The sequence below is a fragment of the Canis lupus genome, chromosome 11, assembly GCF_011100685.1.
Source record: "Canis lupus familiaris isolate Mischka breed German Shepherd chromosome 11, alternate assembly UU_Cfam_GSD_1.0, whole genome shotgun sequence".
Taxonomy (NCBI): Eukaryota; Metazoa; Chordata; class Mammalia; order Carnivora; family Canidae; genus Canis; species Canis lupus.
Window position 1 is genome coordinate 52,894,152 of NC_049232.1, and position 16,410 is coordinate 52,910,561.

General features: G+C 38.0%; 1 protein-coding gene across 1 annotated transcript in view; it reads left to right on the plus strand.

The window, feature by feature from the left end:
- Window positions 1-16,410, plus strand: part of RECK (reversion inducing cysteine rich protein with kazal motifs) — a 75,498-nt gene that overhangs the window by 42,029 nt on the left and 17,059 nt on the right. The window contains 6 exon segments of the mRNA NM_001002985.1: window positions 4,589-4,801; window positions 6,365-6,501; window positions 8,548-8,688; window positions 10,342-10,530; window positions 12,277-12,399; window positions 16,094-16,265. Of these exon segments, the coding sequence (NP_001002985.1) occupies window positions 4,589-4,801; window positions 6,365-6,501; window positions 8,548-8,688; window positions 10,342-10,530; window positions 12,277-12,399; window positions 16,094-16,265 (975 nt within the window).

Sequence of the window (16,410 nt, forward strand, 5' to 3'; positions counted from 1 at the left end):
GAGAGTTCCTAAATAAGAAGGGGCTGGTTTTGTGAGTTACAGCCTGGAGATCAAGAGGGTGAAGAGGAAAAGGATAATTCAGTTGGGCCAGAAGGAAGTTCAAATGAACATAAATCCTATTCTTTTAAAAGTATTCAGAATAGGGGCACCTGGGTGGCTTAGTTGGTTAAGCATCTGCCTTCGGCTCGGGTTATGATCCTGGTGTCCTGGGATGGAGTCCTGCATCAGGCTCCCTGCTACTCCCTTTCCCTCTACCGTTCCCCTGCTTGTGCTCTCTCTCTCTCTTTCAAATAAATAAGTAAAATCTTAAAATAAAAAATAAAAACATTCAGAATATTTTTAAAAAGGTATTCAGAATATTATTTCAAGTAAGAAAATTGAGATATCTTTACAGCTGATGATTGAGTGTTAGCCAATAAGGACCTGGCTTAGAGATTGAATAAATTTGAAATCTGAAATGTTTGAAGTTAAACTTGGGCGTGTAGTCTGGCTTCTGGGGATGGTGGAGTAGTTTGTATCAAACTAATACTTCTGCAAGTACCAATTATGAACTCTGTACAAAATATTTGGTAAGTATTGTTTTAAAGACATTAGAGGGTGACCAAAAGCAGGAGGGGCTGTATCTCATAATACAGAGAACCACACTGCATGAGAGCACATTTATCCAGTTTTTCCTTCATGGGCACTCTCAGCCCCCTTGCATGGTATAAAGAATTCAAGTAAAAAGCATTAGTCTTGGCCTGAGGAGTTAGAGATCAGAGTTTAGGACTGCCAGAGTAGCTAGATGCAGGAGTAGAAAACCCCAGAAAAGTGGGAACCATGAAAGGAGATGTCCTCAAATCTGCAAACTCCCCATAAATCCTTAAATTTAATAAAGTGACAGTATACAAGGTTAACATACAAAAGCCAATTGTATTTCTGTATGTTAGCAACAAACAATTGGAAAATGAAATTTATTTTAAAAATACAAATTTATACGATTGCATCAAAAAACATGAAATAGAGTAAATCTAACAAAAGAGGTATAAGAACTATATATTGAGAACCAGAAAACTTTATAGAAAGAAATTAAAGACAGTGAATAAACAAAGAGAGGTACCATGTTCATGAATTAGAAGACTCAATATTTTTAAGATGTTAATTTTTCTGAAACTGATCTCTAGATTCTTTTTTTTTTTTTTTTAGATTTTATTTATTTATTCATGACAGACACACAGAGAGAGAGAGAGAGAGAGGCAGAGGGAGAAGCAGGCTCCATGCAGGGAGCCTGACTTGGGACTTGATACCAGGTCTCCAGGATCACACCCCAGGCTGAAGGCGGCGCTAAACCGCTGGGCCACCAGGGCTGCCCTGATCTCTAGATTCTGATCCCAATCAGAATCCCAACAGGCTTTTTATTTTATTTTTTTTTAAGATTGATTTATTTATTCATGAGAGAGACAGAGACACAGGCAGAGGGAGAAGCAGGCTCCATGCAGGGAGCCCAATGTGGGACTCGATTCTGGGTCTCCAGGATCAGGCCCCGGACTGAAGGCAGTACCAAACCGCTGAGCCACTAGGGCTGCCCCACAACAGGCTTTTAAAAATAGAAATTGGCAGACTAATTCTGAAATTCAACTGAAAATATGAAGGACCTAGGATAGCTGAAAGAATTTGTTAAAAATAACAAATTTGGAGAACTTACAGTACCTGATTTTGACCCTAATTATAAAGCAACACAAAGTGAAGCAATATAAATTGGCATAAGCTTGGGCAAATAGATCAGTAGGACAAAACAGAGATGCAAGAACAGACCCACACACAGTAAATTGATTTTCAACAAAGGGAGCAAGTTAATTCAATGCAAAAACAAAACAAAACAAAACAAAACACATCTTTTCAACAACTGTTGCTGGAACAGTTGACTGTATGAAAAAAAAAAAAAAAACTTCAACCTCAATCTCAAACCATATACAAAAACTAATTTAAGGAGTACCTAAGCAGTGCAGTCAGTTAAGTGTCTAACTCTTGGTTTTAGCTCATGTTATGATCTCAGGGTCATGAGATTGAGCCCTGTGTCAGGCTTCGTGTTCAGCATGGAGTCTGCTTGAGATTCTCTCTCCTCCCTCCACCCCTCCTGCTCATTCCTTCTCTCTCTCTCTCTCTCTTTCAACAAATACATAAATAAAATTAACTGAAGATGGATACTAGAACAAAACAAAAGCTGAAAATGTAAAGCTTCTAGAAGAAAACATAGCAGAATATCTTGAAAACCTTGGTGTAAACAAAGATTTTGTAGACAAGAGACAAAATGTACTAATTATAAAAGGAAAAAATTAATGAGTTAGGGTTCAACAATAAATACTTGTTCACCAAAAGACACCATTTAAGATTTGAAAAGGCAGGCCACAGTTTGAGAAAATATTCAGTGTATCACATTTGCACACTTACAGTCACACAAATTTGACAAAGGACTTGAAACCAAAATATATAAGTAACTCTTACAATCCTATAATAAAAAGTAAACCCAATAAAAAAAAAGGACAAAAAAATCTCAAGGGTCTTTCACCAAAGAAGACATCAAAATAGACATTTAAGTATATGCAAAAGTTCTTTGTCATTATTTATGCAATATGTAATTAAAACTTCAGTGAGATGCCTCTTCACACCCATTAGAATAGCTAAAATTAAAAGACTGAGAAGCATGTGAAGCAAGTGGAGCCCTCATACTTCACCGATGAGGATATGAGATGGTTTAAGCACTTTGGAGAATTTTCTTGCAGTGTCTTAAAAAGTCAACTCCATGACCTAGCAATCCCATTCTGAAGCATTTATTCAAGAGACATGAAAACCTAAGTCCCCCCAAAAAAGAAAAAAAGACTTATACAGCAGCCTTATTCATAAGAATCCAGAATTTGGAGAAAAATAAGTCAATCATGGATCAAGAAGAGAATGAAAGAGCATATTGTGGTGTATCCAAACAATAGAATAGTACACAGCAAGGAAAAAGGAAAAATCCAAACTACTGATAAACCCCATACGTGGATGAGTCTTATGTTGAATGGAAGAAGCCAAACACAAAATATAATCTTTATAATTTCATATATATAAGTTCTAAGAATAGGCAAAGTAATCTATGAGATAAAGATCAGAAAGTCATTGCCTTTGGAAGGAGGAACTGGCTGTAGGGGATCATAAGGGAACTCTATGGGGTGATAGAAATATGCTATATTTTGTTTGGGGTTTTGATTACATGGGGTGAATACAATTTTCAAAACTTACTGAACTCTTAAGATCTATACATTATATTCTTTGTAAATTATATCCCAATAAAATATTTTAGCTAAATAAAATAAATTTTTAAATTTTAAAAATTTTGTTTATCAAAAGATACCATTAAGAAAATGAAAAGGTGAGGGGTTACCTGAGTGGTGGTTTCACCTTAGGTCATGATCTCAGGGTTGTTGGATCAAGGCCGATTTTGGGCTCTGTGCTCAGTGCAGAGTCTGCTTGAGATGCTCTCTGTCCCTCTCCCTCTGCCCCTCCTGCTCATGCTCTCTCTCTCTCTCTAAAATAAATACATCTTTAAAAAAATGAAAAGGCAAACCACAAACTGGAAGAAAATATTTGTTATACATATATCTGACACAGGACTTATATCCAGAATATATAAAGAACTCTTTTATAATCAATAGTAAAAAGACAACCTTTTCTAAAGAGGGTGAATAGCTAGAAAGACACTTCACAAAAGAAGATACCCAGATAGCCAATAAGTGCATGAAAAGGTGTTTGATGTGATTGGTCATCAGCAAAATGCAAATTAAAACCAGTAGAGTACCACTGCATGCCAGCAGAGTGGCTGCAACTAAAGAGACTGACAACAGTTCCAAGTGCCTGGAACTTTCATACATTGCTGCTAAAAGTGTAAAATGGTGTAACCACTTTGGAAAATAGTTTGGCAGTTTCTTAGAAAATTATGCCCCAACAATACCATTTGTGGCCATTAAGAGACACATGAAAACTGGACACAGACTCTGTCTATAAACAGGTGAATGAAAAAAAGAGTGTTTCTTAAAGTGTGGTGCATGGTCTCCCAAACACCATGAGATCAAAACTATTTTTTTATAATAATACTAAGATGTCATTTGTTCAAACTCTAAATTCGAGTATAGTTCACACACAATGTTACATTAGTTTCAAGTGTACAACTTGGTAATTTGACAAGTTTTATACACCATGCCATGTTCACCACAAGTATAGCTCCCATCTGTCCTGTTTGTATATTTCATTTTTATATTATATCTGTTTCTAAAAGTTGGATCATTTACTTTGTGATATGAAAAAATGGTACAATCTAAAGATGATAGCCCCACAAAGAGCATTTTGAAAGTTCAACTGCATCACAAAATCTTTGTTAAAAAGGAAAGATGTAGTCACAATCTTAATGTGTCTACGTTGAATCTCCATACATTCAAAGCTGATATTCTTTGATGCGTTGTATGTACTTAAGAAAATCAGATTTTCCTGCTACATCAGTATGTTAGGATTTTACCTATTCTCTCTAGAAAATAATTGCCTCTTGATTCTTTCTGGCCTTTTTTCTTTTCAGGCCAACAGAACTTTTCAGGAGTTGTAACGCTCAGTCAGATCAAGGAGCCATGAATGACATGAAGCTGTGGGAGAAAGGAAGCATAAAGATGCCATTTATCAACATACCTGTTCTTGACATTAAGAAGTGTCAGCCAGAAATGTGGAAAGCAATAGCTTGTTCACTGCAGATTAAACCTTGTCATAGTAAATCCCGGGGAAGTATTATTTGCAAGTAAGTTTCTTTCCTCGTAATGACTCTCCAGTCTTGGTTCAGACCATGATTTGAACTGTAGCCTATTTTTAGTTTTCTCTCCCACCACTTCCTTTGCCTATACTTCCCACATGTTAAATTCCTCCTCTGCTTAAAATACTCTTCCATCTTCACTTACCCACTGCCTATCTTTCTTAGCCTCTCTCAGATGCATGTCATTCCTATGGAATCTTCCCAGATCTCTCCAGCTAATAGTAATTTATCCTTCCTACAAATGTCTATAGGCCTTTATTTGAACTACTCTCATGGGATTTAGTTCCAGAAACATTTATTGAGTACCTTCAATGTGCAATTCTGTTTTTATATTTAATATGTGTACTTTTATTCTGTTAGAGTTTGTTCTCCTTGAGGAATTTATTCTTCCTTGTGACTCCTTTTTCTTGTCTCTTCTTTTCTCTTTTTCTCTTCAGGGATTAGCATAATCCTGATACACAGTAGGTGTTCCATACATGTTTGATGAGTAAAGGAATTAGTGAATATAGTCATTAGGGCCTGTTTCTAGGGAACATTTTGTGAATTGTTTGCTTAGGAGATCTAGGATAAAGATAAAAAAGCTGCTGTGCTGGGTAAAACCAGAAGCATTAACCATGTAGTAATTTATGCCACCTGATCTTCAAGCATCTATTTTTCTAAAAACCAAGTTACTATCCAGCCCCTAAGTTGTTGGTGTGTGTCTTGGTTTTATGGGGCACTTGATGACTGATGGCATATTATTTCAACCTTAAACAGTGTCCACATCTATTCTGTGGCATGACTTGGGGAAGACCTGAGTAAGGAGAAAGATGAAGAGTAACTTTAGTGACAAGCAAGAGGCAACCAGTGGGAAATCTATGGATTCTTAGCATGAAAACTTAAAGAATCAAATCCCTTTTGAAGACTGAGAAAATTTTAAAGTAGTGTACTTTCCAGTTGTTATGGGCCAAACACCTTAATGTTGATAATTTTTAAAATATTTAAAAAGAGAATGGGAGAGAAGGAGGAAGAACCAAGCAAGCATAAGGTCCTGAAAGAAAGGATTTTGCAAAGAGCAAATCAGACTAGTCTAGTTTAATTTTCTTTCTTTTTTTAAATTTTTAAAATTATTTATTTATTCATGAGGACACAGAGAGAGAGAGGCAGAGACACAGGCAGAGGGAGAAGCAGGCTCCATGCAGGGAGCCCGATGTGGGACTCCATCATCACACCCCAGGCTGCAGATGGTGCTAAACCACTGTGCCACCCGGGCTGCCCTAATTTTCTTTCAAAAACAGGGACAAGCCACATTGATCGTAGTAACAGTATGAGTATAAAATTTGAGCGAGGCCTTTGATCTCAGATAAGAGGAAAGGATGCTTTGATATTACAATACATTACTTACTACTATGCAACCTGAAGTCTTCTCTGACTTCTGATTTCTTTTGCCATTACTCTAACCTACCAATTGTAAATCATTGTTATGAAAACTCACCTTCTAGAAGGCTTCAGAAACAGAATTGATGTTGACAAGACAACATGAGATGATTTGTGTGTATTTTTCTTTTTAAGATCAGATTGTGTGGAGATTCTTAAGAAATGTGGGGACCAGAATAAATTCCCTGAAGACCACACAGCTGAAAGTATTTGTGAGCTTCTGTCACCTACAGATGACCTAGAGAATTGTATACCTTTGGATACATACCTCAGTAAGTACTTTGTTTTTTTAGATTTTGAATACTTCTCCCTTCCATCTCTGCCCTTCATGTTTGCTTTGGATGCACATCTATCTGCTGAAAATGTGTGGTTTAATGATACAATCTCAATTGCAGACTCTTATTTGTTTGGCCCTTTTGCCCTTGGAAAGAATTATCATCTTAAAATACATAAGCACAAGTGATGATCTTATTCTAAGGAACTGATGTACTATTGTCAATCAAGAATTCTGAGCAATGAATCTGGGGTAATCATCTTAGATAACAGCTCCATATCATTGTCATGATTTGACCAGGAAGTGGAATTTACCCCTAGGGAATCTTTAGCTTTTAGTCTTCAGAATATTAGTGGACCTGAGCCAAGCTTGGCTTAGACCAACCCACCAACGAGGGAGTAAGGAATGACGGTCTGGGTTAGTACTTGAAAATGCAACTTTTGTCTCTGCCAAAATAATTCTGCTAAGAGCTAGGCCAAGAGCTAGAAGAGTAAGTTGGGTATCCCATTGAGGGATCCTGAAGCTGAGTGTCTTAGCAGGAGATGACCCTGTGCCTTGGAAATCGGAGGGAACTCCTACACACCACTGTTGTTAGGGTAGCGAAAGTGTCTATTGCTGCCGCCAGGGGGCGTTAGTGCTCTGAGCTGGCTGGAAAGGCAGACCAAGAATTCAGCTCCTATTTAGTTTTCCTTTGTTAGGACTGAGTTCTACTGCAAATAACAGAACAACGGGTAAAAGAAAAGGAAAGCCATAAATAGATAGATAGATAGATAGATAGATAGATAGATAGATAGATAGATAGATAAAGTAAATAAGTAAGTAAGTAAGTAAGCCCAGGGCTGTTACAGTACTCCACCATCCAGAGTCCACGCTCCTTTTGCTTTCCACACTGTCCTTAGTGTTTGGCTTCCATCATCAAAGTTACTTCAGGTACTTTATCATCTCAACATGGCTCCTGGAATTCTAACCACCATGTCCTAATGTAAGGGAAAACCACCCTAGCTGTAAGGGAAACTGAGAAAGATGATCTTCTTAGCTGTGAACCCATTGTGTCATACTATTATTAGTAAGCAGGAAGAGAAGAGTAGATGCTAGATTTGCAGCTCGTGATATCAGCCACACTTTCTTAAGGCCAACATACTATGTCCCTCAACCTTTATGACCAATATAGCACCCCCCCCAATAAAAAAAACATTGTACTAGAGTTTAGACCTCCGTGGCTTTGAACAGACCACTTCTTTCAACCTCAGCTTCCTTATTTATAAAAAGATTGGGCTGTATGAGATGAACTCCAAGAACCCTTATGCCTTTATTAGCCCCAGTCTGAGTCTGGCCTAAAATCAAGTGAGCAAAACTAATGTATTCACAAGCCTAGACTCTATTTGAGCAGTGAAATATATGTGTAGAAGGGAAAAAATTAAAGAAATGTTTTTGTTTGAATTTTAACACTCTTTAAATATCACATACACTTTATATGAAGTGAGACTCTTCCATGGTCATTATTTCACAAGTTGACAAATATAATCATGGTACAGGATCCATCTTACCATAATGAATTATTATAGTTTATGGTAAAATGTGCAGAGTTATTCCTCTTAGGCATAAGCACCTATTTGGCCACCCTATCCAAAGTATACTTACCACTTTCCATCCCTTTATACTACTTATTACTTATCATTAGGTAACTTTTTTAATTTATACACACAGAGACACACATGTATACATATACTCCTAGTCTATTTCCCAAATGTAAATTCTACAATAGAGATTTGTCTATTTTGTTCACTCCTGTACCTCCAAAGCTCAGAACCTTTCCCAGTATATCATAGGTACCCAGTAAATAAACAAGTGAATGAATGTATATATGTTTATGCTAAATTCACAAATGATCAGAGAATCTCTGTGTTTTGATAATTTACTAGAATTAGGCCTCACTTTCTACTCACAAGCTCTCCATTTATTCTAGCCATAATTAATTCAGATAATTTACAGACCTCTGTTACCTTTTTGGGTTGGTTAATCCGATCTGTGTTTGGTTTTTCAGGGCCAAGTACTTTGGGTAATATTGTAGAAGAGGTCACTCATCCCTGTAACCCAAATCCTTGCCCTGCTAATGAGCTCTGTGAGGTAAACCGGAAGGGGTGTCTGTCTGGAGATCCCTGCCTTCCATACTCTTGTGTTCAAGGTAAGACGTAGATGGGTGTGGATGTGGGGTGAGTGTGGATTTGTGCTGCTGGTTATGTCTTTATAAGGATTATCTTTGGAGTGAGCTCACAATGAACTTTACTTTCTAAGTTATGTTTTTCTGTAATTTTGAGGTTTTCCCCATAAACATGTGTTAGTTATATAGGCAGGAAAAGACAAAGACAAATGTAATTTTCAATGATCATTTAGATTGTAAACTGATTCTCATGATGAGCTACAGGGTTCTTGACAACAAAAGAAAAGAAAACCTTGAGCCAGTTTTTTGTACATTCTCTCCCATGTTGTAATGTTTGAAAAAGTGTACTGCACATTATTCATGTTTTTTCTTTTCTTTCCTTTAGTTATATGGAGAAAAGACATACTCAAGGAATGTACAGTTATCTCCATAAGCTTAATGTTTTATTGAGATGCATATGATTTTAAGACTGATTTATTTTTTGAAATGCAGGAGGCCTCTTGAATAAGAAATATTTATCCCATTGGATTTTGATGTCTTTATCTCTGTGCATCCTTTTAGAGTACAGTGGCAACATTTTGCTTCCTTTTCCCTATTTCCCAATTGAAAATGTTTCTTTGTCATATTAAAATCACCATTTAAAAATGTCTGTGAAAATAAATAAAATCTTGGGGCACCTTTATTGCTCAGTGGTTGAACGTCTGCCTTTGGTGCATGTCGTGATCCCAGGGTCCTGGGATTGAGTCCCGCATCGAGCTCATCTGCAAGGAGCCTGCTTCTTCCTCTGCCTATGTCTCTGCCTCTCTCACTGTGTCTTTCATGAAAAAATAAATAAAATCTTTACAAAAATAAATAAATGAATAAATAAGTATATCTGTGAAATAGGGGTACCTGGGTGGCTCAGTCAGTTAAGCATCTGCCTTTGGCTCATGTCATGATCCTGGAGTCCTGGAATCAAGTCCCACATTGGGCTCCCTGCTCAGTAGGGAGCCTGCTTCTCCCTCTCCCTATGCCCCATACTCATGCTTTCTCTCTCTCTAGTGCTCTCTCTCTCTCAAATAAATCAACAAAATCTTTTTAAGAATTATCTGTGAAGTAAAAAGGAATAGAAGATTAAATTAAATAATTAAATAACTGTGATGTCTCAAAGGATCATTTATAATATCTGTGTAATACCAGAATATATCAGCTATAGAGTCAAGATAAATCTTGTTAAAATTGGAAATGAATGGGTTTTCCTTAAGTCCAATGAAGTACTCACCTTTACTTTGAATTTACAATATGCATGCTTTCCATCACTAAAAGTTTTCCTGACCAAGTGTACTCTAAAAATATTATCAGTTTTTATAGTCCATTTTAAAAATATCTGTGATTTTTTAAATATCCTTGGTAAGCCTAAAGAAGTAAAAAACAACAAGAACAACATACCTTATAGCATTTTTGTACTGAACTATAGCTAGCTTTGGGGTATAGATCCGTAATCACCACCATCTCACGGACCATAGACTTTTCATATGAGAGGAAATAGTTTGGTCAGTGAATCAAACTAATTCTTCAACTTAGTGAAAGTTCTATTACATAATCTTTAGTACCACACAGTGCCTATAAGACTTATGTAAAATATTTTTAATGTTATAGAACAATACCATCTCTCTCAGCTTATTTTTGTTTGTACAGGTTGCAAATTGGGAGAAGCCTCTGATTTCATTGTCCGTCAAGGGACACTAATTCAGGTGCCATCATCTGCAGGGGAAGTTGGTTGTTACAAAATTTGCTCATGTGGACAAAGTGGACTCTTGGAAAACTGTATGGAGATGCACTGTATAGATCTTCAGAAGTCGTGTATTGTCGGAGGAAAAAGAAAAAGTGAGTCTTGAACTGTATTTGCGTTTTTTCTTTTTATTTTTTTTAAGATTTATTTATTTATTCATGAGAGACACAGACTGAGAGAGAGAGGCAGAGACATAGGTAGAGGGAGAAGCAGGCTCCTCGCAGGGAGCCTGATGTGGGACTAGATCCCAGATCCTGGGATCATGACCTAAGCCAAAGGCACGCCCAACCACTGAGCCACCCAGGCGTCCCTTTTCATTTCTAATATGAGATTAGTTATCTTAACTTTATAAGAACATTGGGTAGATTCCCACCAAAGAGTAAGGTCTACAAATCATATCCTCCAGGGCAGCATTTTTCAAACTGTACTCTACAGGACACTAGGACTTCTAAGGAACCTTCTTAGGAGCCTCCTCAAGAAGGGATTAATAGGGATCCCTGGGTGGTGCAGCGGTTTGGCGCCTGCCTTTGGCCCAGGGCGCGATCCTGGAGACCCAGGATCGAATCCCACGTTGGGCTCCCAGTGCATGGAGCCTGCTTCTGTCTCTGCCTCTCTCTCTCTCTCTGTGTGACTATCATAAATAAATAAAAAATTTTAAAAAGAAGGGATTAATAGCTAATAACAATTAATTAATTAATACTTACTGAACTTTTAATTGTTTTAAGCACATTCAGTCCTCGGCCTGACTCCAAAGCCCTTGCCCTCCACAGGAAAGGACCCATGTGTGTTCTTCCCATCCCTTCCTCAATTGTGTCTCTTTACCAGTAGTAAAAGTCAGAGTTTGGCATCCTAGATAGTGAACTGGAGGGTGGGAACTACACTGTTGACTAGGCATTGGGACAGAGCACATGAAGAAGTGCCTCCCTTTGATGCCCTCTCTAAAAGTTGGAGGGTCTTGTTTTCTCACTGCTTCCTTAACCATGTTTTGCTTATAGCCCTAACAACCATTCATGTCAATATACAACCTCAAAAATTGTGGGGAAAAATGCTACTTTTGAGAATGTACTCCCCCACAGCTGTTCACTCTGCCACCCTCTCCCCTCCATTACCCTATACTCATCAACCAGAGTAGTTCAGCTTTAATATGCCTCTTGGTTTACTCTTCTGTCTGAGATCTTATTTGAAAGAAGAGTGCTTTTGGCTAAAAAGAGCCTGTAATTGTCTGCCCTAGAACAAGTCAGGTATTCATTTTTTAGCCCATATTCCACTTAGCCAAAATGTAAGGTAGGTACCATGTATCACAATATTTGAGGATAAACAAATTCATTCCTTCCATGAGTTCCACTGGCTAAATACCTATTCTTTACAGAAGAACATACTAGCGCCTTATGGGGCTAAAACTGGGGTGAGGGATTGAGGTCATGCTGTATATGATCAAATGGGGGAGAATTGGAGCGCGAAAGGAGCAGATCAAGTGTCTTCAAGGACCTAGTCATTCCTGCCAGGGCATCAGGAGAGTCTTCAATTCAAAGATGGCATCAGGGCTGATTCTGGAGAGATGATCAAAGTTCCAGAAGGAGAGGAGCAGTGAGGCAGAAAGGGAAGCCAAAAACATTCCCAGATAATAGGGAACAGTCTGGTGAGACTAGCCATTAGGGGTTTAGAGAGAAATGGTGGGAGGTAAGTATGAAAATATAAATGTTACAGATTTAACTTTCTAGTCTGTATATTCAGAAGTCATCTTTCAAGAATTTCTATTTTAAAACTTAAACTATTACATTTTTAATTTATGATTTACTCATAAATGCATGTAATGGGTCAACATTTTCTCTTTTTCTCAGGTCATGGGACATCGTTTAATATTGACTGCAATATCTGTTCTTGTTTTGCTGGCAATTTGGTGTGTTCTACCCGCCTGTGCCTCAGTGAGCACAGTTCCGAAGATGACCGTCGCACCTTCACAGGTAACCATGGCCACCCATTAGTGGCCATCATCCCTTTATACCCATTTAGCTTCAAGATAGCTTTGCTGGGCTAGCCATAACTGCAGATGTACACAGTAAAATAAATACATAATCCGAGAACAAGGTACTTTCCCTCTCTGGATCTGTTTCCTCCTCTCTGAATGGAAGACATTAAACTAAAGGGTTCCTTAGGGGCACATGGGTGACTCACTCAGTTAAGCATCTGCCTTCAGCTTGGGTGGTGGGATCAAGCTCCATGTCAGGCTCTCTGCTCAGCAGGGAGCCTGCTTCTCCCTCTCCCTCTGCCTACCACTCTGACTGTTTGTACTCTCTCTCTATCTTTCTCTGTCAAATGAATGGGTAAATAAAATCTTTAAAAAAAAAAAAAAAAAGATTTCTCAGGACCCTTCCAGCACTAGTATTAAAATTCCATGGGTCAAAAAGAACAGGGCCAAGTGATTGGGACAGTTTCAGTTAAGAGGAACTTTTCCACTTGCTAAAATACCCCATCCACCCCTACCATTATGTTATAAAATGTATTTGATAAATTTGTTTGTGTTCTAGTGTTTTTCTCATCACCTTTTTCCCAGTCCTGCCTTAGTTTACTGGATCATTAGGTACAAACACCTATAAATAAAGCTAGATGTAGGAAAAGCAAAGAATGCTCCCTCCAATCTAGTTTATAAAATCTAGAAATTAGATGTTAATATCTGGCTTGAGGAATTTCTGGAATGTCAAAGGGTAATACCGAAGACAAGACAAGGACAAAGTTTGTAAAGTCATCATTGTAGGTTCCTTCCACTCTTCATCTCCTTAGGGAAGGGGAAGAACAAGAAGGTACCTTAGGAAATTATTGTAATTTTGAGACTTAAGCATTTTTATGAACATCTCTGAGTTGTGTTTGGACTAGGACAATATCTGAGTCTCAAGAAATGTGGTATACTTTGTGGCCAGTAAAATCTCCTTAGAGTCTGCCAGCTAAATAGTCATTACCTTCATTTATCCCAGAACATGAGGGGTTATATGCTACAGGTGAAAAGGGTCCTGCTAGTTGGAAAGTTCATCTTCCAAAAACATTTAGATGTAAGTAAGTTGGTAAGTAAATTAAATAAATAAGTAGTCTTCCGCAGAAATCTTTAGTTCACTCTTCATCCCCAATGGTTTTATGGTTTCTCTAAGCAGAATGAATTGCTCTTATCAAAGCAGAGCTGATAAAGGATAATAACAACAATGATGACAATAAAGCCCCAGGGTTGGTACTCAGAGTGGATAGAGGATGGGGTGTTAGTCCTGCTTTCACTTCTCCAGAAACCTGCTGCACACTTCTTATTTCTGATTTACTTTTTATTTCCAATGGGCTGGAAGTACAAGGTCAGTAAACTCCTAATGTGTTCTCCTTCCACCCCTCTCCACGTGTAATACTAACTCCTGGGAAAGAAGAATCAACTTGCTGCTGCAGTGGCATGAAATGGAGTAAAGGCAGCTACCTGGCTCCTCTTTGCCCAGAACCAAGAGTATTTTAGATCTAGAGCAAAGCCATTCCCAGTTGATTCCCGACCGTGCTGTTGCTGTCAACAGCTGTAGCTGCTTCTCAAGAAAAAGGCATCTCCTCTCACTAGCCTCTTAACTTACTGGAGCATAATCCAGCAGCATAAAGCAAAAGAATGTCAAGAAAGTAGTTTTCTTGATTGATTGCTCATAAACATTTTTAAGTCTCAAAATTACAATAATTTCCCAAGTACCTTCTTGTTCTTTTGGTATTACCCTTTAATACCATTCCAGAAATCCCCTAAGCCAGACTTCAGATGTCTAACTAGATTTATACACTAGAATGGGAGGAGCATTCTTTACTTTTAGTACCTTTAGCTTTGTTTACAATTTTTTTGCTCTTTTCCCACCCTAACTATAATATTTTACCACCTCTTCATTTTTAAGATTCTTGCTTTTTTACTTTCATATTTCTACAATTACAGGTCCTAGATATATTTTCCACTTCTAGATTCCCTTCAATATACTCAATTTTGGGAGATATACAAGATATGGGTTTTTTTGTTTTGTGTTTTTTGTTTTCTCTGCCTCATTTTGTTCTACAATGGCTGAAGTTTATACCTTCTAAAACATGACCACTATGCACCCAAAACCAAATGCTATACCATGCTGGTTCGTTCTGTGAGATGCCTCATTCCCATTCTGCCCTCCTTTTTTATTTCATTTATGTTTTGGTGGTCAACGTTGGAGCCCTCTACAAGTATTTCTGGTTTATATAAATTTGGGACTGAGCATCTTCTAATATATAGAACTTAATATACTCAGAAACAAGAGGATCACCCTCTAGAACCCCTCAGGTGGACTACATTCTCCCTCCACTCTAACTTCACCACCACCATCTCCCAGTCCCCCCACTGTTTTTCTCTTCTCCTTTTTTTTCCTTTTTTCTTTTTTTCTCTTCTTCTTTAGGATTCCTGGCCTTTTATTTTTTACTACTTTGTTTTAAAGTTTGTTTTTCACTTTAGTGGTCCTTTTGTTTTATTTCGTTCTGATCTTTGTTTTCAATTTTTGGTCTCTGACCTCAGCAGAATCATCTAGGGTGAAATTTATTTAGGTTGTGGTTGATATTCTTGATGCAGCCCGCTCATACAGCCACTCTTCATGGAGCAAAATGACTAGAAAGAAGAACTCACCACAAAAGAAAGAATCAGAAACAGTACTCTCTGCCACAGAGTTACAGAATTTAGATTACAATTCGATGTCAGAAAGCCAATTCAGAAGCACAATTATAAAGCTACTGGTGGCTCTGGAAAAAAGCATAAAGGAATCAAGAGACTTCATGACTGCAGAATTTAGATCTAATCAGGCCGAAATTAAAAATCAATTAAATGAGATGCAATCCAAACTGGAGGTCCTAATGACGAGGGTTAATGAGGTAGAAGAACGAGTGAGTGACATAGAAGACAAGTTGATGGCAAGGAAGGAAGCTGAGGGAAAAAGAGAAAAATAATTAAAAGGCCATGAGGAAAGGTTAAGGGAAATAAGTGACAGCCTCAGAAGGAAAAACCTACATATAATTGGTGTTTCAGAGGGCGCCAAGAGGGCCAGAGGGCCAGAAAGCATATTTGAACAAATCTTAGTATATGTGCTGCTGAAGCACATATTTGAACAAATCATAGCTGAGAACTTCCCTAATTTGGGGAGAGAAACAGGCATTCAGATCTAGGAGATAGAGAGGTCCCCCCCAAAATCAATAAAAACCGTTCAACACCTCAACATTTAATAGTAAAACTTGCAAATTCCAAAGATAAAAAGAAAATCCTTAAAGCAGCAAGAGACAAGACATCCCCTAACTTATATGGGGAGAAATATTAGATTAACAGCAGACCTCTCCACAGAGACCTGGCAGGCCAGAAAGGGCTAGCAGGATATATATTCAGCTTTGTTTATGTGGGTCTCTACCCCAGGGATCAAGGTTTGGAAACCCCTCAATTAGCAAGCAATAAATGGAACAAAGGAAAGCCATTTTGCAAACAAATGGTTTTTCAGAGCCTTACCACCTTTAAAAACACTGTCAGAGACTGGAGGAATGCTTTTTCCTGATTTAATTCACAATTCTATTTTAACTTTATATCTCCATGTTAATTAGGAAATATGGGCAGGGAATGTACAGGTACCCATCACTGAGTCTATGTCCTCTCCACAGGTCTGCCCTGTAACTGTGCAGATCAGTTTGTCCCTGTGTGTGGGCAGAATGGACGCACTTACCCCAGTGCCTGCATTGCTCGCTGTGTTGGCCTCCAAGACCATCAGTTTGAATTTGGATCATGCATCTCAAAGGATCCATGTAATCCTAATCCCTGCCCAAAAAACCAAAGGTAAATTAAATGGCTCCTTTTATTTTTTCTTTGTTTATTTTAATCATCTGGTACTCATCACCTATTTCGCCCATCCCCCCACTCACCTCTCCTCTTATAACCATCAGTTTGTTCTCTGTAGTTAAGAGTCTATTTCTTAGTTTCT